This window comes from Medicago sativa, chromosome 1, assembly GCF_051527215.1.
Source record: "Medicago sativa cultivar Bolivia chromosome 1, Bolivia_mono, whole genome shotgun sequence".
Lineage (NCBI taxonomy): Eukaryota > Viridiplantae > Streptophyta > Magnoliopsida > Fabales > Fabaceae > Medicago > Medicago sativa.
This window is the reverse complement of record NC_140749.1, coordinates 89847346-89871697: the sequence shown is the minus strand read 5'-3', so window position 1 is coordinate 89871697 and position 24352 is coordinate 89847346. Positions and strand designations below refer to the sequence as shown.

At 33.9% G+C, this 24352-nt stretch overlaps 4 protein-coding genes across 5 annotated transcripts; 1 reads left to right on the top strand and 3 right to left on the bottom strand.

Annotated features, from left to right (window-relative positions):
• Positions 1-2672: 2672 nt before the first annotated feature.
• Positions 2673-5150, bottom strand: LOC146958948 (zinc finger BED domain-containing protein RICESLEEPER 2-like). The gene is made up of 8 exons (XM_085740446.1): positions 4990-5150; positions 4854-4886; positions 4638-4737; positions 3872-4517; positions 3694-3784; positions 3356-3568; positions 3178-3259; positions 2673-3095 (listed from the first exon to the last, which is right to left on the bottom strand). The coding sequence occupies exons 3-4, from the start codon at positions 4666-4668 to the stop codon at positions 4084-4086; spliced, it is 465 nt and encodes a 154-aa protein (XP_085596572.1). The 5' UTR covers positions 4669-4737; positions 4854-4886; positions 4990-5150; the 3' UTR covers positions 2673-3095; positions 3178-3259; positions 3356-3568; positions 3694-3784; positions 3872-4083.
• A 711-nt stretch (positions 5151-5861) lies between these two features.
• LOC146958947 (RING/FYVE/PHD zinc finger superfamily protein) lies at positions 5862-9981 on the bottom strand. Of its 2 annotated transcripts, none has more exons than XM_085740444.1 (8): positions 9774-9981; positions 8948-9297; positions 7452-7523; positions 7248-7315; positions 6990-7140; positions 6820-6900; positions 6642-6734; positions 5862-6520 (listed from the first exon to the last, which is right to left on the bottom strand). In XM_085740444.1, the coding sequence occupies exons 2-8, from the start codon at positions 9191-9193 to the stop codon at positions 6431-6433; spliced, it is 801 nt and encodes a 266-aa protein (XP_085596570.1). In that variant the 5' UTR covers positions 9194-9297; positions 9774-9981; the 3' UTR covers positions 5862-6430. The 2 variants fall into 2 exon arrangements, with proteins under 2 accessions (XP_085596570.1, XP_085596571.1); XM_085740445.1 differs by having other exon boundaries at positions 8948-9193.
• A 7307-nt stretch (positions 9982-17288) lies between these two features.
• Positions 17289-18629, top strand: LOC146958946 (putative fasciclin-like arabinogalactan protein 20). The gene has a single exon (XM_085740457.1). The coding sequence runs from the start codon at positions 17437-17439 to the stop codon at positions 18457-18459; it is 1023 nt and encodes a 340-aa protein (XP_085596583.1). The 5' UTR covers positions 17289-17436; the 3' UTR covers positions 18460-18629.
• A 107-nt stretch (positions 18630-18736) lies between these two features.
• Positions 18737-23378, bottom strand: LOC146958945 (uncharacterized). Its single transcript, XM_085740455.1, has 9 exons — positions 23020-23378; positions 22617-22798; positions 21667-21845; positions 20940-21224; positions 20797-20855; positions 20659-20695; positions 20483-20554; positions 19904-20225; positions 18737-19380 (listed from the first exon to the last, which is right to left on the bottom strand). The coding sequence occupies exons 1-9, from the start codon at positions 23144-23146 to the stop codon at positions 18961-18963; spliced, it is 1683 nt and encodes a 560-aa protein (XP_085596581.1). The 5' UTR covers positions 23147-23378; the 3' UTR covers positions 18737-18960.
• Positions 23379-24352: the final 974 nt, after the last annotated feature.

Below are 24352 nucleotides of genomic sequence, written 5' to 3'. Positions count from 1 at the left end.
ATTCCAACGAGATATGTGTTTTTTTCTATACAAGGTTGGGCTTTTTTCTAAATGGGCACGACTCTGAGAATCAAACTAAATACTTTCCTTGAAGGAGAGTCATGTTACTACTCTCCTAATGTCGTGCTGGTAATTTTATAATCATTTTAGTAATTGTAAATCTTTTATATATAAAACTAATGGAAAGAAGAGGAAAAAAGAAAAGGATAAGTGGGTTCGTTTGTGGTATAGACTAAGAAATGGTACATTGAAATTTGGTGTGGAAGAGTCATTTTATAATCAATTTATGTGTGTATACATTCTTAATAACGTGTTGTGATTTGGCTTACAAAATCAATCCGGGTTTATCTTTTTCAAACGTTATATGGTTTCGTACATTGAAATATTTATAGGATTAAGAGATAGATACTCATCAAATCTCTTTTTGCATGACTTATATGTAATGAAATTCAACCTGCAAAAACTCTCACCAATTTAAGTTGTATATGTATTAGTTTATTCAATGTTATTATACGCCTTCAGAGAAATATAGAGAGAGAAGGGATGAAAAAGGGAAGAGCGGTGGATGCGATATAGACAAATGATGGAGAGAGATAGAGAGAAACGGAGATGTTAGATAAGTGTAGATACTTAAAGAGGTGTTCAAAACTCAACTTTTATAATACCCGATCATTATTATAAGCAAGACTTTTTGGTTGACAATGAGTTTGAAAGAATCACAATAAATTTTTTTCTTCAAAAAAAGAATCACAATAAGTTTTTAACAAAATCAAAGTGATATATTGTGATTCTGTCGAACTCATTGTCAATCAAAATATCCGCGCACATTTAGTCTTGTTTATTTTCTTCTCTTAAATTGGAGATTGATCATGGCATTTCTAATTGTCACCACCTAGGCATCTAATTCAAAAGTAATAGATTTCAGTTGGATTATATTCTTGTTCTTGATTAAAGGATATCAAAATTTATCATTAGACATGCAGAGTATCAATTCAACATAAAAATTACTAGTTTATTAGAGAGAGAGAGAAAAAAAAGCATAAAAGAGGGACAAGATATAGATCAGCAAACCATGTAAACTACGCAAGAAACTTAAGAGAGATTAATTCTTATTCATTCTTTAGCACATGACAATATATATTCTACACAACATATAATACCATAGCCAGAACATTATTAGAAAAAGAAATTAACTAGCTAGCTAATTCTTCTTGTTATCCTTTTGAGCAGCATGCAAATCAGCAAAATAGCCTTGTGGGTTTTTCTCAAATTGCTCCCTTGAAATGTTGGATCCATCTCCACCAGGTGCTTTCAATGTATCACCTTTAGTAGTAGTACCAACATTGTCTTTGGGATTGTTTGCTGCAGCAGCACCAACATTGCTGTTATTTCCTTTGCCGTCCATAGTTCAAAATGTTCCCAGAAATATATAATAAGATCAATAAAAAGACAAGGTTTGTGTTTCAAGTGAGGGTATGAATAAGAAATTGAGCAGCTAGTTATGGCTTTATATAGAACATTATTGTGTTGAAGCTGATCTCATCTCCTAACTCTTCATGACTGTATCTTCATTTTTCAAGGTCTCAGTAAAAGTGCTGTCAATTGTTCTCATTTCTGATGTTAATTTACCAATGAATTGTGTGGCCGGTGTGTTAACTTAATGCATGGTATGAATGAATCACGTGTGAAAATATTCAAAATAGATTCATCTTTTTTTTTTTTTTTATCATAGTAGTTTTTAAAAAAAAATCTGAAGAAAATTAATTAATATTGCTTCCATATAAAAATTTGATCCAATTTTTTTTTTTTTTGTGGTCGTGCTTCCATTTGGACCCATGTTCTTTAGATTTTGGCCTAATTAAGATGGTAACATTTTCTTTAATAAAACATAACTATGTAACTTATTCTTCCTATAACATTTTCAAGGATGATGAAATTCTCAAATGCATTAGTAATAAGATTTAGACACTTTCAATATCAATGCTAGTAACAGGCAAACGTTATAAGACTTAGGAGGTGTTAACAAGTCGATCTCAGCAATCTCACGACTCAATCCAAAACGCATGGTTAAACTTAAAGACTTAGGATTACGGGTTTTGCATTTCATTCTCGCGACCGACTGAAAGTAATTTGTGAATTTGTTATTTTGAGTATGTAGTTTAAGACTTTTAAATGTTGCATCTTGAAGTGTTTAATTTAGTTTAAGAGCTGAAATTTTAATGTAGATAAGAATTTGATTTATTGTGTTCTATGTCCAAGTTCCTTTCATCAGTTTGGTACGAGGTTTATGGGTAGTTGGGTGTCATGTTTGTCATGCCATCTGATAATATTTGCCACGTCTGTTTTGTCTTTTAGCATCTCTTGTATTCCAGCAAAGGGACGAAAGGGACTTGCTTTGATGTAACACTCTTTGCTTCGAGTCTTTTGATTGTGGGTAGGGGTGGACAGCGGTCGGGTATGGGTGGGTTCGGGCTCAGAAAGCTCAATCCGAAACAATCCACGGTTGGGAAATCAAGGCCCAATTTCACCCAAATGAAGCAACGGTTATGGCGGGTCTCGGTTAATCGGTTTCAGCGGATGTTATGGGTGGGTTATGTCGGATGGGGCTAACATTGTGCCAGTTGCGGTTTCATACGAATTTTATCCCCTGTAAATCTAAGTTACCAATGAAATACAAACAAATTAGGCCTATTTTTTTGCCAAATCATACAAGAGTTTAGTTGGCTTAGAAAAGCCTAATTACATCATTTGATCATTCATGATTCAGCCCTGTAATAGTAAATAAACATGAATTTAGTTGGCTGAAAGAAGCCCAACTACATCATTCATGATAATTCATCATCCATGTGATATGTATCATAATATTACAGACTTCAAATAAATAAAAGTACACTTGTGCATTGCTTCAAGTTGTTTAGAGTTGATAAGAATCTACTTCAAATAAATATTACAAATCAAACTTGGGAGTTGTTCAAGTCCAGTCCACAACAAGCTCATTATCAACACTTCACAAACCGTGAAGCACCACCATAGCATAGTCGATCACCATCCATGCATCATCAGATATCATCACCACAACACAACATCAAAATGATCTACATATGTTAAAAAAACAAAATCAGATGTGTGCATTTTTTAGAATTTGACTCTATTAAAAAATGGATTAAAATCCCTCACCATCATAAGTTGTAAATCCCTCCAAATGCTTCCAACTTCCCGCCTTTCGCTTCCATCACCTTGACTTTTACTTATCCTTCAACTGTATACATAAATATTTCATTTAGATTAATATTAATCAAACGTAGCTGCTGAAATCTTTTATAATTTACAAATATTTGTGTATAATAAAATTTACCCAATAACTATCCACAATATAGCTTGCTTCATTCACCAACTTCACCTCCATCATAAGTTGGATTAAAATCCATCACCATCCTCCAGATGCTTCCAAAAAGAGTTGTTGTGTATACCGGACAAATTCCACAAAAAGAAGTAGATTCTCCAAAAAATGCACTAAGCAAAGTCATTAATCATTATGATTAATGACACCAAAAAAGGGGTTAAGAACCTGTAAATATAAACAATAACTAAATTAATAAAATAAACAATGGCATAAATTAATAAAATAAACAATAACATAAACACAATCAATGGCTTCCTCCTAGTATCCAAATAAATTATTCAAATCTGTACCATAAAAGCAATCAAACAGCCGGCACAGTTGCTGGTGGTGCTCCACCTGCAACTGCTTCCCAACACCAAATGGTCATTCCTTGATTAACTTCTGTTATCAAATCAAAAAAAAAATATTTAATATATCAATCAGCAGAAATATTAAATAAAAAATGATAGAAAAAGATATTTAAGGCACCTGGAACAACACCCTCATTGACCTCAAACTCGTCTGTTGGCTTCAACCAGTTTCGTGAGCATATCAAAGCTTCTGCAATTCTCGGACTCAAGGAACTTCTATAACCGTCTAACATCCTAACTCTCTTGCTGAAAATGCTATCTAAAGATATTGTAGTTGGAATGGCCAAAATATCTCTAACCATCGCAGCCACATCATTGGATGATGCATTGTTAATGGTCCCTCAATGACTCTTCAACTGTCCTACCTATTGTGTTACTTGTGTGGTTTGGAACCAAAGTAAAGCTAAGGAGCCTTTTTTGGTATTTCAATTCATTATCAATGAAGTGGGCAGTTAAGGAAATGTAGCTAAACTTTTGAATAGAAGTCCATACTTCGGGAGTAAGTGCTAGCCTACTGCAGTCAGATTTAAAATAAGCTCTAAGCTTAAATTTTTCATCTCGAAACATCCTAAAACAATCCCTAGCCACGATCCTTCTAGATGGGATATTCCATAGGGGTTGCAAAAGCTTACATAAGCGGTTGAAGCTGTCAGACTCAACTACACTAAAGGGCATCTTAGAAAGGATAACAAATCTAGCAATTGCCTTCCTACAAGCATCATTTGGAAAGTGGGCAGCAGCTGCTTCAGTTTCAACAACAGCAGCTGCACCATGATCATATTCACCATGATAATAAGAGTACGTATAAGAAAATGAGAAAACTATACATAAAATTATAAAAAAAAACTAAAATTAGTTCTTACAATCAATATTTTTAAACTTACAATTAGCTCTAGCTCCAGTTTCCAAATCCATAGCAGCAATCCTATTAACCTCCCTAACAGCTACAACTCCAAACTTAAACACCACCAGTAAGCCAATAACCTTCAAAAAGAAAAAGGACAATTGTTAGTAAAGCTTGTTTAGATGGATTAGTAAACTTCGATTTCTTCTATGATAAAAAAACGCAAACCCATCCGCAAAAGATGAACAACACATACCTTTGTGAAAATCGATCTACTAGCACCAAACAACTGTCAAACACATCCGCAAAAGATGAACTTAATTAGATGGATATCAGAAAAATCAAGAGATTAAGTGAAGAAAACGAAAACGAAAACGAATATGAACACTTACACAACTTTGAGACAGACATCTTCTTTGGGTTTCAAAATGAAATCGATGGAGAGAGAGAGAGAGGAAGTGGTGGTCAATACGTTTACAGCAGCGGCGCAGGGAAACCAGGGTTTCCTTCAACTTCCAGAACTCGTTCTCTCTCTTTCTCTCAACGAATGGATAAGTATGAGTGTGTGTTTTGATATAACCCTAGTTTGTTGTCAATGGATCTAAAGAATTGGGCTTAAATTTGATCCAAGCAAAAAGTCCAGTAACTTAACAAGAATAGGGCCTTAGGGGTAAAAAAATATTGATTGAATATTAGTTGGGCTCGGTCGGATTTGGATTTCGATGGGCCTGAAAATTCAATCCGAGCCCGCCCATCTAAACCCACTTGAAACCATTCCTTCAATCCGCCCAACCCGGAAACCGACCCGCTACCCACCCAAACTTCCAATTTTCCAACGGATTTGTCGGGTTCGGGTCGGGTCGACTATTGTTGTCCACCCCTAATTGTGGGTTCCTAATGTATCAAGGCCTTATCATGAATGATATGCTCAACTTCAATTGTGTATTATTAATATGTCAATCTTAACTTGGTTGGCTTTTACAAATTTCTACCTTTATACAGTCTCTTCCTGTGTCTGGTTTGGATTACCCATTGAGTGACCCTTGGACAATGATGCTTATATTCGTTCCCAACAAGAAAGCTGTTGAGAGTTGAGAAGGGGTGAGGCAGTCACAATGTGACAAAGGTTCCAATCAGAATTACTGCAGATAACATCATACGCTAATTATCTATGGCTCTTTTATAATAAATAGGCTGGTCATACAAACAGCATGAAAAACAATGATAAAATAAAACTTTGATTCTATTCCTTTGCTGAAATAAATATCACAAACGTAACGATTTTTCATTGCAATCATATACAATTAAGTTGTACATCCATCTTTGTTATTTACATGTGTAATTTTCTATATATAATAGTGTCCGGCTAACGTGTGAAACCTTGCACACGATAAGTTTTGTTGATTTTCCTTTTCTTTAGTTGGAAATTAATGATCCTTATCGTGTGCAAGATTGTAGACGTTAGAAAAACCTTTTATAATTATCTAGCCATACACTTAGAATATTGTTTTGAATCTGAAGAATTTAAACTTGAAAGCAAAACAATAATGCAAACATAACTAGCTGCTGCAACCTGCAAGACTTGCTGATGAGTAAGACATTATTACAGGAACTTTGATATATGAATACCCTGCAATGCCTCTATTAGCTATGACACCTTTGCGACTTAGAAAAATTTCAGTGTCTTCTCTTGTGACTATTTTTATCCTCACTCAGCAAAATCAAGGTTCTCAAAGAATTGCCTCCACCAATTTCCATCAAATCAGAACCAAATTGCAGCAGCTAGAACTGGAGCTTTTCAAACTTCATTTACATAAAGTGGTTACATTGTTTTTACACTAAATGCATGATATGAGGTTGTGACTGCAAAGCTGCTTCCTCGATTTCATCATCAGATGAACTGACCAAGGCACTAGGATGCTCCTAATAGTTACAAATGACCAAGGAAAAAAACACCAGAGAATTTACCGTGAGTATATGAAGATTCATGTACCCAATGGCGAAGAGACAAAAAAAAAAAGGTTAATCTATGATAGAAACTCACTCGATGTTGTCTCCGATGTCGCTGGATTAGTGCCATGGCTCTAACCATGAAGTATATAGGTACAACGATACCAGCACTCCGAAATAATAACACCTATCAAAACTCCATCAAATTGAGAAAACCTTGGTAAGAGAATGATCAAAACCATCGCTGAAATTGTATGTTATGCAGAACATACCATGAAAAGGGGGAAAGAATAGTCTTTATTTCCACTAATTACGAGGGGAAGAGTGTGTCTTAAAATCAGCAGAACCATGAACTGCACATGAGAAGAAATGAAGATTGAGAAATGTCGTAACCAGAACGTGTAAAGGCATACATTCTTTAGAAGGGAGTGAGAGAAATTACAATGACAGCAGCTGAACGACAGCATATCAAACTTCCCGAAGAAGAGGTTGAATATTGATCATAGTTAGAATTGATAAGGCTCTGGTCAGTGGGAACCATGCTAACCAAATGAGTGCTGTTTAAATCTCTTCGCGAAATTTCCCAATTCCCCCTGATATAAACAGCATTGGAATGCATTGGAAAATGGCATCGAAAAAACAGGGTTAACATATTAACTTAAGGAGAAAAAAAAATGAAAATATTGTGCATGGAAGTTACCTGAAACTCATTGGAATACGTCCAAACTGAAAAAGTGGAGGAGGAGCTGTGTAATCAGGCTTGAATGGCTGAAATTTACAGTATAAGAAAAAAAAAATCATCAATTATAACATAGTAGGGGGGAAAAATCACAAATAAAATATCATTGTGTACAAGTTTGTAAAAAGGAGATGCAAATCAGAAACTTGGAACAATTTAAGTTACCTGATGGCATATCTCACAGGTGGTGTCGCCCTTCTCATTACACCACCGCTGTATACATCTTCTGTGGGCGTACTGCAAAAATCAATTAGAGTTTAAGCTATCGACAACTATTTTAGAAAAAAAACAAAATAGACCAAATATCAGTTGAGAAACTTTCGTCAGGCATAGAAAGCAGGAAACTTAGGACCGTTTACAACTACTTGCATTATTTATAATCCATGGGAACATCACATACAAAACTGTAATTGCAAAGGCCTTCACCAATGCAATGCATGTTAGAACAAATATAAGCAATGTAAGCTGGTTGGTATTCCCCAAATTCTTCTCTGTTGTGTAAGGTGTCTAAGGTCTACTTAATGATAGCATGTCAAACAAATAGTGACAGAAGCTTCCATAATGTGGTCTACTTAATGATAGCATGTCAAACAAATAGTGACAGAAGCTTCTATAATGCATAATTCACACATTTCTTCAAAATTTCGTGCAAAATAAGAATGCTTCCGGTTAATCACGTCTTGTAAGTTCTTTACCCCTCCTTCTGCTGTCAAGGATCTACTGGAGAAAAGGTCCTATCTAACCTTGCCAGAAATACTCGGATAGAGATATTTGTTCCTGGTATTTTAACCAAATCTTTTTATATGTAACTAGGTAAGATGGATTATAAACTGAATAAATGTTTTCAGGGGTTAAAAGTTATCCCACCAACAGAAATAAAATACGCCAGTAAGAATTAGCATATTTATATTTGAAGTTCTTCACGAAGCCGTGTCCATCACAACATATTTGGTTTGCCATTAAACTTTAACATACAAATTTCATCAACATGCCTCACAAATTCTTACAAATTACAAGAATATAAAAGCTTAATCATTTCCTATATCAAAACATGTGGTTGCAAACATGCTAGTATAGAACCTATGAAGCCCAGATAGGGATACCGGTACGGGTACGATACGATACGGGTACGGGAATACGCAAATTTTTCAAAATTTAGGATACGATACGGCTAGGATACATCAACAAAAATTTTATACTAAAACTTATATGTATGTAAAATAATTTAAGAAAATAAACATTGATTAAAAGAAATCAACACAAATTTTATCTAATGTTGATTAACTGAATCATCTCTTTCTCGTTACCTTCATTCACAAGAAGTATAATTTTAAGCGGTTCATCGAGAAACAATTCTAGTGATTCATATCTAAAATTGAATCATATATATCTCCACCGAATGTTTACAACATTGTCTCACTTTTTTACTCTTCATCTTTTTCTAGGATACGTATCTGTGAAGTATCTTATAAGTATCATTGGGTATCTGCGGAGTATCGGATAAGTATCCGTTAAAATATTTTTTAAAAATTTAAATAATTAATTCGGATACTTCGTGGGTGCGTATCCGCGAGTATCCGTGGAGTATCGGTATCCGATACGTATCCGGTACGGGTACGTCTCCGTTTTGGAGTATCCGGGCTTCATAGTATAGAACTAACCTTCAAACTACCACAACAGGAACAGGGTGTCTCCATATTGGAATCATCATCATCATCATGACATATCCTGCATTCTGCAAGCTTCCCGTAACATTTGATACCCATCTTCAACAGAGAATGATCGACTTCTATGCTAGTCACCTCCGAGGACGCAGCCTGCATCGCACGCTTTCTGCTTTCAATCGCAGCTTCTAATGTCGATTCAGTGAGCAACCGATCAACGAGTAAATCAAAGTGATCCCCCATCTTTGCACAATTAAATACCACAATTCACTTTAATCTCCCAAACAATGAAATTCTAAATTCAGTCTACCTAATCCTCTATGTCAAGTAAAGTTCTTTCAGAATTTCTGGAAATGAAAAACCACATGCAAGGAAAAAACAAAATAACATGTCAGCAAATCATATATGGAAAAAATACCAAATTTTCTTTTTGGGTGCTCATAATAAATTAGGAAATTTTATCTTCATGCAGAAATTCCAATTTCCAATTAAAAAACAAATAAATGCACAATAAAAAAGTTAATCGAAGCTCACAAAAATATGCAAACATCAAATGAAACTGACAAATTGAACTGAATAAATTAAAGCAATTAATAAGAAAATGATGTGGCATATTAATTTATAGTGAAAAAATTTCAACTTTAGAAAAAGGGTACACCCCCCAAATGCAGAAACATTCCTTAGACACTAAAAACATAGAAGAAAAAAAGGATGATGAAAATTGAAATAGACGGACCCAGATGAAAAAAAGGGAACAAGAGAACAAAAAGGAAAGAGCTTTAGTAACAGAAAAGTTGTAGAAAAAGAAGGGTAGGAATCTTACAAGAAGGAAGGGGATCGCATTTTGTTGAAGAGAAGGGAAGAAAGCTTACACCTTTTTTGCGTTTGTAGAAAGTAGGGGGGGAATATGAATATGAATAAGAGAAGAGAAGAAAAGGTTTGGAAAAGAAGCAAGAGATAGAGTGTTATAGAATAAGAAGAGATGCGATTTTTGCTCGTTGGTGTGAGTGGTAATGTGATGTCTATGGTCTATTCATGCGGTATGTGTGTGTGTGTTATATATATGTACTGTATGATGATGATGATTCAATTCTAAGGGTAGATATTGTGAAGAAGAATGTGATTGTGATTGTAACTGCAGCCTAAGGACGGCCACGATAATTCATTCATTCATTCACCGTTATTCATTCATTTCATCCTTTGTCTAACTACCACGACCATGATGTGCCTTTGCCCATTAACATACATGACCTAACTCAATAGACTAATATAAACGTGCCCAAAACCATTCAAAAATCAAAAATAAAATCTTCTACTCAAATTTTGAGGCATTTATACCGTTTTTTTTTTAGAGCATTTACATAGTTGAAACATTTGTGATGGTTGAATTGAGTATCTTTTTTCAATCTAACGATCACAAATGTGTCAATAATGTGATGTGTCAAGATTTTATCTTAGACAATCCAAGTTGCGAAAAAACCAATTTTTATATACAAAATTGCATAAAATAATTTATGTAAAATGATTTTGCAGTAAGAGCTAAAATAATTATGTAGAATGTAACAACTCTAGAGAGGATCTAACATTTTTCTTCAAAAAAATACTTGTATGTAAATTTACCCTACTAGTTTTTATGAGTTATTTTCTTTTTCCCTGGTATGTAGGGGGTGCAGATCCCCTCCAGTGAAATTTTCAATGGGGAGAGTGCGATGAACATCAATATCATTCAATTACTTCAAAATTGAGGGCCCCGTATAGAATAGCGACTCTCCAGTTACAGGAGAGAATCTGCTCCCGTACTTAGGAATGTATTGTTTCACTTCCCGCATTAACAAAAAAAAAAAAAAAACATCCATTTCTGTCATAGCGAACAAAAATTCGTCTTTTTCATAGTTTTTTTTTTAAAAAAAAAAAAAAAGGATCGACTTTGGTGTAGTAAAAGCTTTGTACATGATTGGGTCTAATGGAAGGCATTTATTCGTGCACGTGAGGCATGCATCCTATAGATCAAAACGTTACTCTATTGTATTGTATAATATAACATATAGCGTGTGAGGATATGGTTACAGAAATGCTATACAAGCATGATTAAGATTATAAAATACTTTTCTTAATTTTTATCGTATTATTACTAAGTATAATTGAATACTCAACAATACGTTGCTGCACTTGTAACTCAACAAATAACTAATGGCGTCTTCAAATTATACTAATCATAGCGGATCGAGGGGGTGAATGCTTTGCATGCTTTGCTTGTATTTGTTCGTGTTGTTCATTATTAGCAAAAACAAAAAGGATGGAAAATGTATTATTCGTGTGGACACAAGAGTTAATTGAATGGACCAGCAAGGAAACAAACAAATCTCAAGTCTCGTGTCATTAGGGGGTAATAAATCGGCTTCTTTTTTTCCACCAAAATTCACTATTTTTAGGGGAAAAAACATGGCTTGGAACCAAAATATATTGTACTAAATGTGATAATAGATTGCCCAAAAGGTTTAATTTTAAAATAAAGGAATCATTTTTGTAAGTTTATAAAATATGGGATCAAGAGTGCAATTAAATCTTTATGCATTGTTTCACTTTTGAGGAGTTAAAATTGATTTTAGAAATGCAGAATTGATTTAATCATGTTGGAATGTTATAAATTAGAATTGACTCTAGTTTATTCTCTACGTGCAGCTTGATTGATAGTTTTATAATCGTTGACATGTAGTTGTATAAATTCATTCAAAGCTTATGAAAAAATGTATTGAAATACAAATCAACTCAATTGTATCCATAATAAATTTCGTAAAATCAATATGTTTCACCACATAAACAAACACAGTAATTTGTCTTAGTTTTCACTATCCGCTATTATCATCGACCTAGAAAAAATAATTAAACTCGTATTTAAAAATTTGAAAAGAAAAAAAAAACAAATTAATATGAGCACAAAGGAGTAGTTAAGTTTGTTACAACAAAGTGGCCTTAACCAATATTAAGACAAGTAAGAGGATTATTCAACCAATCCACAAAGGTATACGCTCTAACGTTCTACTACATCGCAATAAACCATCTCCAAGATAGAGTGAATGTTAAAATATCGGTCATCATAGTAAATTCACAATATTAATTACTCATAGTAAATTCGAATAGAAAAGCGGATTTTTTTAGATTTTTTTTCTATTATACATTTATTTTAATCCACAACTAAATTTTTATTTTTTTGTATATTTATTTTCTTTCTAATAAATTTAATGTGATATATTTTTCTCATTAGAAACAATTGTTAGTTACTCTCTCCAACCGATTCTTATTTTTTTACATACATTTTTTTTATTTTTCTTCATTAGAATTGTTCATTTATTTTACATTTGAAATTTTTAACAATGTTATTCATTTTATTTATTGAATTTTATTTAACTCTTCTTGAAAATTAACTATGAAGGTGAGAAAAACACAAGAAGGGGGGGTTGAATTGTGTTTTGGAAAATTCTTCGTTTCTCCTAAAAACTGAACACACTGGTCAGAAGCTAAGTGAAACAGCTTCTGAAGTGGTTATCAGAATCTAAATGCAGCGGAATAAAACAGAGAGAGAGAAGAAGAACGACACAAAGCAATTATACTGGTTCCTTCCACAATCCGGAAGTAGTGCAGTCCCCCTTGCACTTCCAAGGAGATTTCACTAAGAGTAATATCTGATTATAATTGCTCAAGCACACAAGCAAGAGACTTCCTTTGCTCAAGCACACAAGCAAGAGACTTCCTTTGCTCAAGAACACAATCAAGAGACTTCCCTGCTCAAGCACAACTGCAAGAGACTTCTAACTAAACAAAATTACACAGAAAATTGTTTAAGGTTGAACACTTGATATACAATCAGAGGTGCTCACAATACAAATCAGATACAGACTCAATGACTTAAGAATTTCTAAGATATGACTTTGAGACACAGAAATTCTAAGTGAATGCAGAACAATTTCAGCAGAGGTTTGACACTTGTAATAATGTTGTGAGTCTTTTGTTCAGAATTGCCAAAACTCTAAGTCTTCACTCCTTTATATAGAGGTGTGAAAGAGACTTTGTGAAATTGCCAGCACATCAAAGAGTCGTTGTTGAAGCTTGATCTTTCACCAATGATCTTTTGCCTGATTTGGTTGTTGTCCTATGAAGAACCAATTTGAAATTCATTCCTTATCCAAAGGAACATCTATGCAGGCGAAGCCGTATTCTGGAGCTGTTTTTTTGTCTTGTAGCGTGGACACAAAACAGAGTAGTGGAGAAGGTGGTTGTACAGTTCGTACAAAGTACAATGTCAACGCTTTCATCCAAATTGCAAGCACATGCCTTCAAACACCTTTGAAATGACCGTTGCAATGTTCCACTAATTTTCTGCTATGTTTTCGAATCCAATAGACAGCTTTTGCAGTGTTGATTCTTCAATCTTTGAATCTTTTGCAAAACCAGTTGATCTTCAGCTTCTGGTGAAATGACTTCTGATGAGGCAGCTTCTGATAACGCAGCTTCTGATGATGTGGCTTCTGGACCTTCAGAAGCAGTAATCTTCAGGAGCACCATTTCTTCAGGAGCGCTTTACTCTCTTCAGGAGCAGCTTGACTTCAGGAGCGCTTTCCGTCTTCAGGAGCGTATTGCCTTCAGAAGCGTCTAAGCTTCATTTTCTTTTGCTCTTTATTTGTTCATTCAGAACCAATTAATGATGTAACTTTTTAACTGTGGTCCTGTACACTTGAACAAATATTAGCTAGTCCAATTTACAATTTTTAATACCTTGTTATCATCAAAACTCTAAGGTTCTTTGTTAAACACATTTTGTTCCAACAAACTATTCTTGAAACTATATTATCATAGGTAACAAAAAAAACAAACTTTATTTAAAATCAAATAAACTTGAGTTTTTCAAATAACGTTAATTAGTTTTATTGAAAAATAGTAAGTAAGAGTAATTGAGAGAATATTCTTTAAAATAGATAAACTTAATTCTGACTGAGAATATAATAATCTTCTATGAAGAAAAGCTATTACAAATTAGTGTATAAGTGGCCAGAGTCATTTAAATGTGTGGTCATAGGGTCATATCTTGCTCATTCATATAAAATTCTGCAATTTAGATGATAAAACCCTTTAAAATATTCAAAATTTAATTTTTTTTCGAATTTCAACGCACAAAAGATACCTTAAAAGAAAACAGGGTGTAAAAAGCCAAAATTGAAGATTGAACTAAATAAACATTGGATTTCTTTTCTTTCATTTTTTTGTTAAAATATTTTCCTTTAATTTCGAATAGGACATTAGCAGTTTGATTTCCAATATGTGTACCTCTCACAAAACCCAAGTGGTGAGAAAGGAAAATATATATATATATATATATATATATATATATATATATATATATATATCGAGTTTCAATTTTAGCAAATATTCTTCCTTCCCATATTTTTTCTTTGAGGGGTTCTTCACCATTTTAATTTGTCATCCTCTCTTCCGTCGCTTTCTTATTCATCTAACACCTAAATTAGTGACGAGGTAGTGGTCCTTCTATATTTAAATCAAGAAATACTTTGATAGTTCTAAATTTAAACATTTAACAAACTGAAGGAGTTCAATATTAAAAATGTTTCAACCATTGCATGCAATCTAAAATACCAAATTAAAAGCAATTTGATCGTGTGGAATCAAATGACACAATGAGTCATTGTTGAGCCATTGACTCTTGGAGCACGTCATTACTATAATTATCATTATCATAAGAACACGAGTATTAGGTTTTAATCCACAACAATTATGATACTATTAGGTTGGGAAAGGTCAAAGAATATGGACTTTCCTATGCATAAATGTCTAGTATATCCCCTTAGTTAAATACTATAAGATCTCTCCTTCTCACTAGCTACATGCAATAATGCATATAGTAGTACTAGTGTTTTGTTTGTTGTGGTTCTTGCGTTGCCCCATTCTAATAATAATGGAGGATCGTGTATATCTTAAAGCTACGTACAAGCTATCAGATTCCTATTATTAGCGTGCAGTGAACGACCAAACTAATGGATGTGTTTATATTAGGTTATCGGGGAGAATTTATTTATTATTAGAAGTGGTGGGTTTGACTTATATAAGTATAACTAGTTACAAACCCGTGCGAACCCCGTGCTTTGCACGGGTTCAATAATGTATTCGATAAAAAAATTCTTCGAAAGAAAATATGTTTAAACGACGGAACATTGTGATTCATCGTAAAATATGTATGGGCTGATTTAGAGATCATATAATCAGTTTATGAGATTATGAATTGACATAATATTTAGGATGAAAACAATTGGAACCAAAAAGGAACCAATGATGTGTGAATTATGATTACATATTATCCAAAATTATAAAAAAGAGTGTTGTTGTTGTTGTAGAGTTACCAAAAAAATATATATATCGAGTTTCAATTTTAGCAAATATTCTTCCTTCCCATATTTTTTCTTTGAGGGTTCTTCACCATTTTGTCATCCTCTCTTCCGTCGCTTTCTTATTCATCTACCACCTAGATTAGTGACGAGGTAGTGGGTGGTCCTTCTATATTTAAATCAAGAAATACTTTGATAGTTCTAAATTTAAACATTTAACAAACTGAAGGAGTTCAATATTAAAAAGGTTTCAACCATTGCATGCAATCCAAAAAACCAAATTAAAAGCAATCTGATCGTGTGGAATCAAATGACACCTTGAGTCTTGGACCACGTCATTACTATAATCATCATATCATTATCATAAGAACACGAGAATTAGGTTAATCCACTGCAATTATGATACTATTAGGTTGGGAAAGGTCAAAGAATATGGACTTTCCCATGCATAAATGTCTATTGTATCCCCTTAGTTAAACACTATAAGATCTATCCCTCTCACTAGCTACATGCAAATGCATATAGTAGTACTAGTGTTTTGTTTGTTGTGGTTCTTGCGTTGCCCCATTCTAATAATGGAGGATCATGTATATCTTAAAGCTACGTACAAGCTATCAGATTCCTATTATTAGCGTGCAGGTGAACGACCAAACTAATGGATGTATTTATATTAGGTTATCGGAAGAGTTTATTTATTAGAAGTGGTGGGTTTGACTTATAAGTATAATTATCTAAGAAATAATATTTCTTCTACCTAAAATTTTGATATAAAAAATTACTCCTTCCGGTTTCAATTATAAGTTAAAATTAATTTTTTTATAAATTTATTCAATATACAATATATTTGGTCTATAATATAGATCAAATATATAAGTGATTCAATGAATCTAAAAAGTGTAATGTTACATATAATTGAGATCGGATCGGATAGTAGATGGTTAACGCTAACACATAGAAATGTATTTAAGGCATTTCAGTTCATTAACAATTTACTGAATACAATTAATAATTGTGGTTTTGAACGTCGTTAAAATCAGAAGCATTGAAAGAGAAGAAGGGGGTTGGTAGTAGTTCAACCGGATCCAGTTAAAGATTAAGGAGTTTGAGGTCTTGGGTTTAAACTCAAACGAAGAAGAAAAACTAATATAATAACTAATTATTAATATTTATCATTCAAAAAAAGAATGAGGAAAAAAAATTATTAGGTTTTAAATATGCCTCAACTTCCATTAATTTAAATTTTGTGAACAACCAGAAAACCCTCAATTTAAAAGATTAGGATTCATGAGTCTCAAGCTAGAAGAAATTGGAAATGTTTTTCTTTAGGTCCCCCAATATCTTTAGGGTCTCTTAAATACACATCTGGCAGTTATTTACAAGTATGTTTATTTCGAGAGTCATCTTCCGAATGTGTGTTTGAGTGGAAAAAACATGCATCCAATAGATAATTATCAGATGTGTATTATGAGGTCTTAGAGATATTGTGTGCCTAAAGAAAAACACACTGAATTGGCATGCAGAAGCCTAAATAAGAAATGCATAAAAGTGCCCTGCTCGAAAAATTTAAACTAAGTTTTTCTTTTATTAATAAACTAAGTATTTTCAACGGTCATCAACAACGTTTTTTAATCCTTCAAAATAAAACAACGATATTCAAATGTATATTTGAACACAAATTGTGATTAATATATTTAAAAAGTAAATTTTTGCTTATAATATTGATCGGGGTGAAATTTTTTTTTTAAAGTGCGTCTTATACGTCTTAATAACGTATTCACGTTCAAACTACAAAAAATAAACTTCATAATTGAACTATGTTAGCTATTTAAATTTTGTTGAAATTTAATGTGAAATTTTTGCGCGAAAATAACAAAAAAAAAATAAACTTTATGGTGAGAAGTCAAAAATACCAACGTGGTAACAAAAAGATACCCACTCCAATGACAATAGTCTTCCATTTTATAGAAGGGGTGTTTCTGTCTTTTTAAATGGAAAGGAATAACGATTTCTTCAACAAACTTCATAATCAACTCCAATAAGAGAACGCCACGTTTAAATCTTTCATTTCCCGCTAAATCTCAAGCTCCAACAATGGCGTCTTCACTCTTTCTTGCTTCGTCTTTCATTATCTTCTTCTTTTCTTTCTCCGTCGCTGCTCTTCCTCGCGAAACCATTTTCAACGCCGCAGACATTCTCCTCGATTCAGGCTTCGTCTCCATGTCCCTAACTCTCGAAATCGTCGCCGAATCTCTTCTGGAACAGTCACACTCCGCCACCGTCTTCGCTCCCTCCGATTCCGCGTTCAAGAAATCCGGTCAACCTTCACTCGATCTTCTTCGTTTCCACTTCGTCATGTTACCGCTTCCGCAGCAAAGCTTACGCCGTCTTCCCGCCGGCGCTAAGCTTCCGACGATGCTCACCGGTCAGTCGCTAACCGTCACTACATCATTCTCCGATCGCGTGACCTCTGTTAACAATATCAAGATCAACGGAGCGCCGATCTACGACGATGGAGTTCTTCTTGTTTACGGAATCGATAGATTTTTCGATCCTAATTTTCAGTACACTGGTCCTAGTCGGAAACCTAATTCAAATTCCAATTCATCGTGTTCTGCGTTGAATTTCACTGTGAACTCATCCGGTTCGTTTGAACAAGCTGTGAAAACGCTAAAAACTAGCGGTTACTCTGTTATGGCTTCGTTTCTCGGAATGCAACTCTCCGGTAATATAAACCAGAACGGAATAACGGTGTTTGCTCCCAAGGATGAGATGGTGATGAACCGTATCGGTGATTTCGAAGATTATCCTTCGTTCTTTCGTCGACATGTGGTGCCTTGCAAGTTTCTATGGAACGATCTGGTGGATTTTGGTGACGGCACGCAGTTGCCGACGTTTTTGGAAGGGTTTAGTATCAATATTACAAGATCCGGTGGCGTTTTGATTCTTAACGGCGTGCCGGTATTCTTTCCGGATGTGTTCTTCAATGATAGGCTTGTTGTTCATGGTGTGACTGATGTTCTTGCCAATGCAGTGCAAGATGATACTAGTGTGGCTGTGGATCCTGCTGTTTCCACGGATGGAGATCAGAATCTGATTGATCCTGGTGAATTTTGAAGTTGTTTCCAAGTGCTCCTATCTGTTTCTGTCAATTTTTCCATTACTCTATATGTTTCTGCTATGATCAGTATAGTGATTTCAAATGAAACATTTCTTTGATTGTTTAGATATACCTTGTTGAAATGAATAATATGATGCAAGGTTGAACATTGTAGCTTGCAATCTCAGATTATTTGTTCTATTACTTTCAGTTTATATTGTTATACTCATTTTTTTGGCAATAATTTTTCCACAGCATATAGTTTATCTTTCTGTATCTTAGTGTAAAAAAATGTGAACAAAACATTACTCATTTATATATCTATATTGGCGATGTAAAAATGAAAACGATGAGTATTTACATATACACGGGCAAAATATGCAGTACACTAGCTTTGCTATTGTCTATGAACTCAGGCGGCAGCTTCGCTCCACCTTGGTTTCTTCCTTTTAGTATATAGAGTGCAGTAAAACAATAATAGGTTGCTTCTTTATCGATAAATTTTTCTATTTTACAATCTATACTTCACTGCCTGCATTTGGCAATGCTAAATTTGTGCTCTGGTGGTTCTTGTTAAATCTGCTCTTTATTTTTTCTTTTAAGGATAGCATCACAAACACTTCTCCCCTTTGGGGGCGGTTCGCATAGAGTATCCATAGAACAAGGCAAAGCAGAACACCAACTGAAATGAGGCCAAGTCCTACATTAATGATATTAAGGTAATGCTTTAATGGAGGACAGTAATTTGTAGTGATTCCTGTGAATGCATCCCTGACAAAATTGCAATTCTGAAGGCTAAGTAGAAGTGGAGCATAATGTTCTAATGCATAGCTTTCGTTAGCTGCAGCTGCTAACTGCAAGTAAATCTCTGGGGTCACCCTGCCAACTGTAGTGCAAATACCCGATTCAGATACCTCGCATACATAATTCTCCCAAACCTGAAAAATTTAAACAAAATGAATATAATGAGATCCTCCTTTTACGATTCACAGACCGAAACCATGAACAAAATTTAGAGATTATTCTTTCAATCCAATTTCCCTATGTTGATATTTTTTTACTCAGCTAACTGATTGGCAAATCAAAATAGTTAGAAATCTTCTATTATATGTTTTCAGTTATAGCCTTTAGTACCAAGTATAGTACACTGAGTCAATCATGTATACAGAAACACCAACAAGTCAATGTTTTAAATGCCGGTAGGTCATGTCTAACACACGCACAAATACAAGATAAGAAACTTTGAGACTAACCACCATGCAACATTCGGTTCACCTGGTTGAATACAAGTGAAAACCCATTTGAATTTTGGCTGAAGGCCCTATTTGGATCAACCAATCACTCATTATAAATTACAGATAGAACTAATATTTCTTTCTGTAACAAACACACATACTCAAGTTTGTTGGGATCACCATCTAGCAAAGCTTGATATATAAAATTAAGGGAAGAAAATAATACCATTGAAGCATTGGCAGATAAAACTTCTTGATTTGTACATTGGCGTTCTCGAAATTGATTGTCAAAGGGATAGCATAGTGGCGGCATTGGAGGCCCAGACTGATTGTAAAAACCTGGATGACCCTTTGTTGCATTTACGTTTGCAGTCGTATAGATGACCGTGTTGACAATATTTGCAATATTGGTGACGACTTGTTTGCTTTGAAAAAGTGTTTTGTTTGTGGTTCTTTGATCAACGCATGGAAGGACGTCGCTAAGAGCAGATTCTCTGTGTGGATTTTCCACCCATTCTCCCATAGCCATGCAAGTATCAGAAATTGTACTACAATAGAATTAATTTATTCGTATCAGGTTAAGTTGTTACTATGACCTTTTTTACCATAAAGACAAAAAATTCAAAATTTAAAGATAATTGGATCTCAATTCAATATAACTGGTTCATTTCAGGTTTTGTTATGGGTTAAGTTGAAACATTGAATTGAAGTAAAAGGGTAAATGGCCAAAGGGAGCCAAAAAAACGAATTCAGTTCAAATCAATATATTAAAACTGAAATCTGTTAGATATAATGGCTTGCTTACTTATTAACGATCATGAACACTCCGCAAAGAATGAATGTGGTTGCAACCAGTAACCATCCAGTGATAACAAATCTGCAAAACATTTTTAAATCAGTCTAAAAAATAAATAAAAAAAGGATCATTCAGATAGCTAGGCATAGCAAAGGTCATGTCAATAGACAGCAAAAATTACTTACAAGATGATTGCATGTTGATATCCAAGGAGAGACAGGACTGCCGAAAATAAAATAATTAAAAGGATGTCATTATAAACAAGAATTCTCAGATATAAAAATAAAATTAGCTCAATTCAAGAAGTTATGATCAACACACACCTAGTCCAGTTAGAGCCAAGAGAAAAATTACTCCTGCCATAACAAACAAGGCCGTGCGCCTACAAAATAAGCAGAGTTTAGCATCATACTATGATGGTACAAAATATGCAGAATTTAGAGGTCAAGGTTTTACGACTGCATACACATAATTGAACAATCTTCTAATTTTAACGGAATTTTCATCTGTTGTTTCGGAAATTGTATCCGCTGCAGTATTTAGTTCCACATTCAACTTATCAATACCATCCAGGACATCAGATGGAAGAAGTATCTGGTTGACGTTTATGGTTTTTGCAAGGGAGAGATATTCCGTGACATTTCTCAGAGTCTGCACTGTATAGTCTGATTGATTGACAAAAAAATGGAGGGTATCCAAGGCCTCGCCGTGAAACTTATCCTGCCCAACAGAAAGTAGAATACATCCAGTCCTGTGTGATTGAGAGATTGCAACATGTTATTACCGACATATATATTTCTGACGAATAAAACATTGAGGTAGCATATCCAGAAATTTAACTTGAGCAGAATGAAAACTATTTCTCAAAATTTTAAATCAATAAAATGATGTTTTAATCAAACTAGCATCCTTTGCAATTCAGTCATGGAAAACTATTATAAACATCCACGGCATGTAAATAGATTTTCAATTACAAATAGAGAAAAATGCCTGATAAGTGATAACTAACCATGAAAACAGAGTGATTAGATATCATGCTTTTATATCTATGATGAAAGGAGGGGGGGGGGGGGGGGGGGGGGGGGGTAATTTTTTAGCAAATTATGCATCCAAAGAAGAAGATAAAAATCTGAATTAAGCATCCAAAGTAGAAGATAAAAAGCTGAACATTAGAATGAAGTAAAAAGTCTTACGATGCAGCAAAGGTGAATATTAAAAGCAATATAAGACAAATCCTTTGTGAACGATTGGATCCTTTGTCCTTTATGTTAATCCCCCATCCACAGCATAGATGAATCACAAGTGCCAAGCCAAATGAGACAAACCATAAGACGGCAAGAATGAAACCCGTGGCACCGGTGAATCCAACTGACTGCAAATATAACAGTTGATTTAAGTCAGAAAATACCAATCTTCTCACTCGACAACAAAATAACAGAAAAATTAACTTATAACTCGACAAGACATATTTTCAAGAACAAAAATAAAGAAGACAAAATGAAACGTATAGCTAAAGATAGAAAGACAGAGAAGGTATATAATCCCTCTAGCCTTAAATACTTGGACTAAATACATGTACTTTTTTGCTTATATTTTCAAGGAGAACAAAAATAAAGAAAACAAAATGAAACTTATAGCTAAAGACAGAAAAACAGAGAAGGGTATATAATCCCTCTAGCCTTAAATATTTGGACTAAATACATTTACTTTTTTTGCTTATATTTAAGGCCGAGGGAGTATGTACATCTTCAGAGTTCAGATGTCAATTATGCAGCAATATGGCCATGATTTCATTGCACAGAGAACAACAACGATGGTAATTAAGCATACATACAAACTACGATCAAAGTAAACATCATGTATTCATCAGTTTCAAAACTCACCACCATATCACATTTCCTATAACATATAAATCCAATATAGATATCACACAAGTAGACAAACAGTTAAAACATGTTGAGTGAGAGCATTTGCCATTTCCCACTTAAATGCAGCAAGGATCTATAGACTATGATGCTCGATAACAAATCTATGACATCATGCTGGAATTTCATATCTCACAATAGAATTAGCACTGAGAACGTAATAAACAATCCATCCAACCTAGAAAAATGACTATGAGCAGAGGAACCAAAGCACTTACAGCCCAATAATGCCGATCTGAAATATCCCAACCACCGTGATAACGATGAAATCCTCGAAGAAAATCAGGTCTATTGGTCCTATTTGCCGCCAGAATAAGAGTATTATCACCTAGTGGCCCTGGTGCTGGAGCCACTTGTGTAACTTCATTTTGCCATGAACCTATATTCACTCCTCTTCCTCCTGAAAAAGTGGAATCAAATAAAGATCAACCAAAACCCGAATAATAATCCAACGATATCATAGAGAAATGAAAGGTATCAAAAATTTCATTAGTGCAATTAACAATAAAAAAAAATGAAAATTTCTAGAAACCCACCAACAAAAGCCCTAAGATTTAAAAGATCTAAACCAAACCCATCACAGAAAATCACAAATAAAAATGAATAAGAAGAAACACAAACCTATGATAAACTTGATGTGGTGATCAATCGACCCAGTTGAAGATAAAGCTGAATTCGAGCTCAAAAACAGCAGAAAAACAAAAATGAACAAGAAAAACGAAAACCCATTGAAGGAATGAGCCTTCATTGTGGATTCTTGCAACAAAAAACTCACTTCAACAGCACCATTTTAGACTCTATGAACCCAATTTTCTTCACTTTTGTGCTTTATTTTGAGGTTACTTACACATATACCTATATGATCTAAGAAAGTGAAGAACGGAAATTTAGAGATTAATGTGAACATGTAGAAATTATAAAAGTCACATGGGTGTGGGGTGGTAGTAATGTGTGTAGTGATAAAAGATCTAATCAACTACAAAGAACAAAACTAAAAACGCGGGTGTCATTTTAATTAAGCGCAAATTACGTGTTGTTCACTTTAATTTTGGTCCAATAATAATGTTTTGGATTATGCGTGTGCTTCTTTTGTTGACTAATTTTGTAGACTTTACTTACTCCTATTGCAATGCAAAATGTTACTTTTATAAATAAATAAATTTAGTATTGTAAAGTATCCAATTTAGGTACTATACCGACAATCACATTCACATACACTTGTGTTGTGTTAGGTTAGTGGTGAGAGAAAGTAAAGTAGTTTGATTGGTTATGTTGATGTGGACTCACTTACTTTTTTATCTTCTTTTAGATGAAGTGACGTTATTTGCAAAGAGTAATGATATTTTGACATTCATTTGTTGACAACTTGGTTGATAATCTTGTTTTTCTCACTTCTTATTTGTCAAAAACAATGGAGAGAGAAAAAGGTAGAGAGATGATAACAATATCATGTGAGTATGAGAGAAAAAGTTGTACAAAAGTCGTCAAAATATCATTTCTCATTTGGAAATTGTGGAATAACTAGTTATGTCCATATACATGCTTGAAATCTTAAGATAAAGATTTTGTAAAGAGATTGATTTTCGTTATTTAACTCAATGTAGCCATCATAATAAGATCCTACCTCCGTCCCAGTTTAATTGACACAATTTTGTTTTTCACACATATTAAAAAAAATGTATAAATAAAGGGGAAAGTGGAATATATTGTATTGGGAATGATAAAAGTAATATTATTTAGTGTTATATTGTATTGGAAATGATGAAAGTTGTATTAAAAATTGAAATGAGTCAGTTATTTTGGGACACTTTTTTTTAGAAAATGGGTCAGTTATTCCGGAACGGAGGGAGTAAAAGATAACGAGTAAATTGTCAAAAAGTAAAATCACAAGTACTAGTAAATTGAAAGTAGTAGGACAAAGCAAAGGACAATATGAGTGGTGGGCCATAATGGA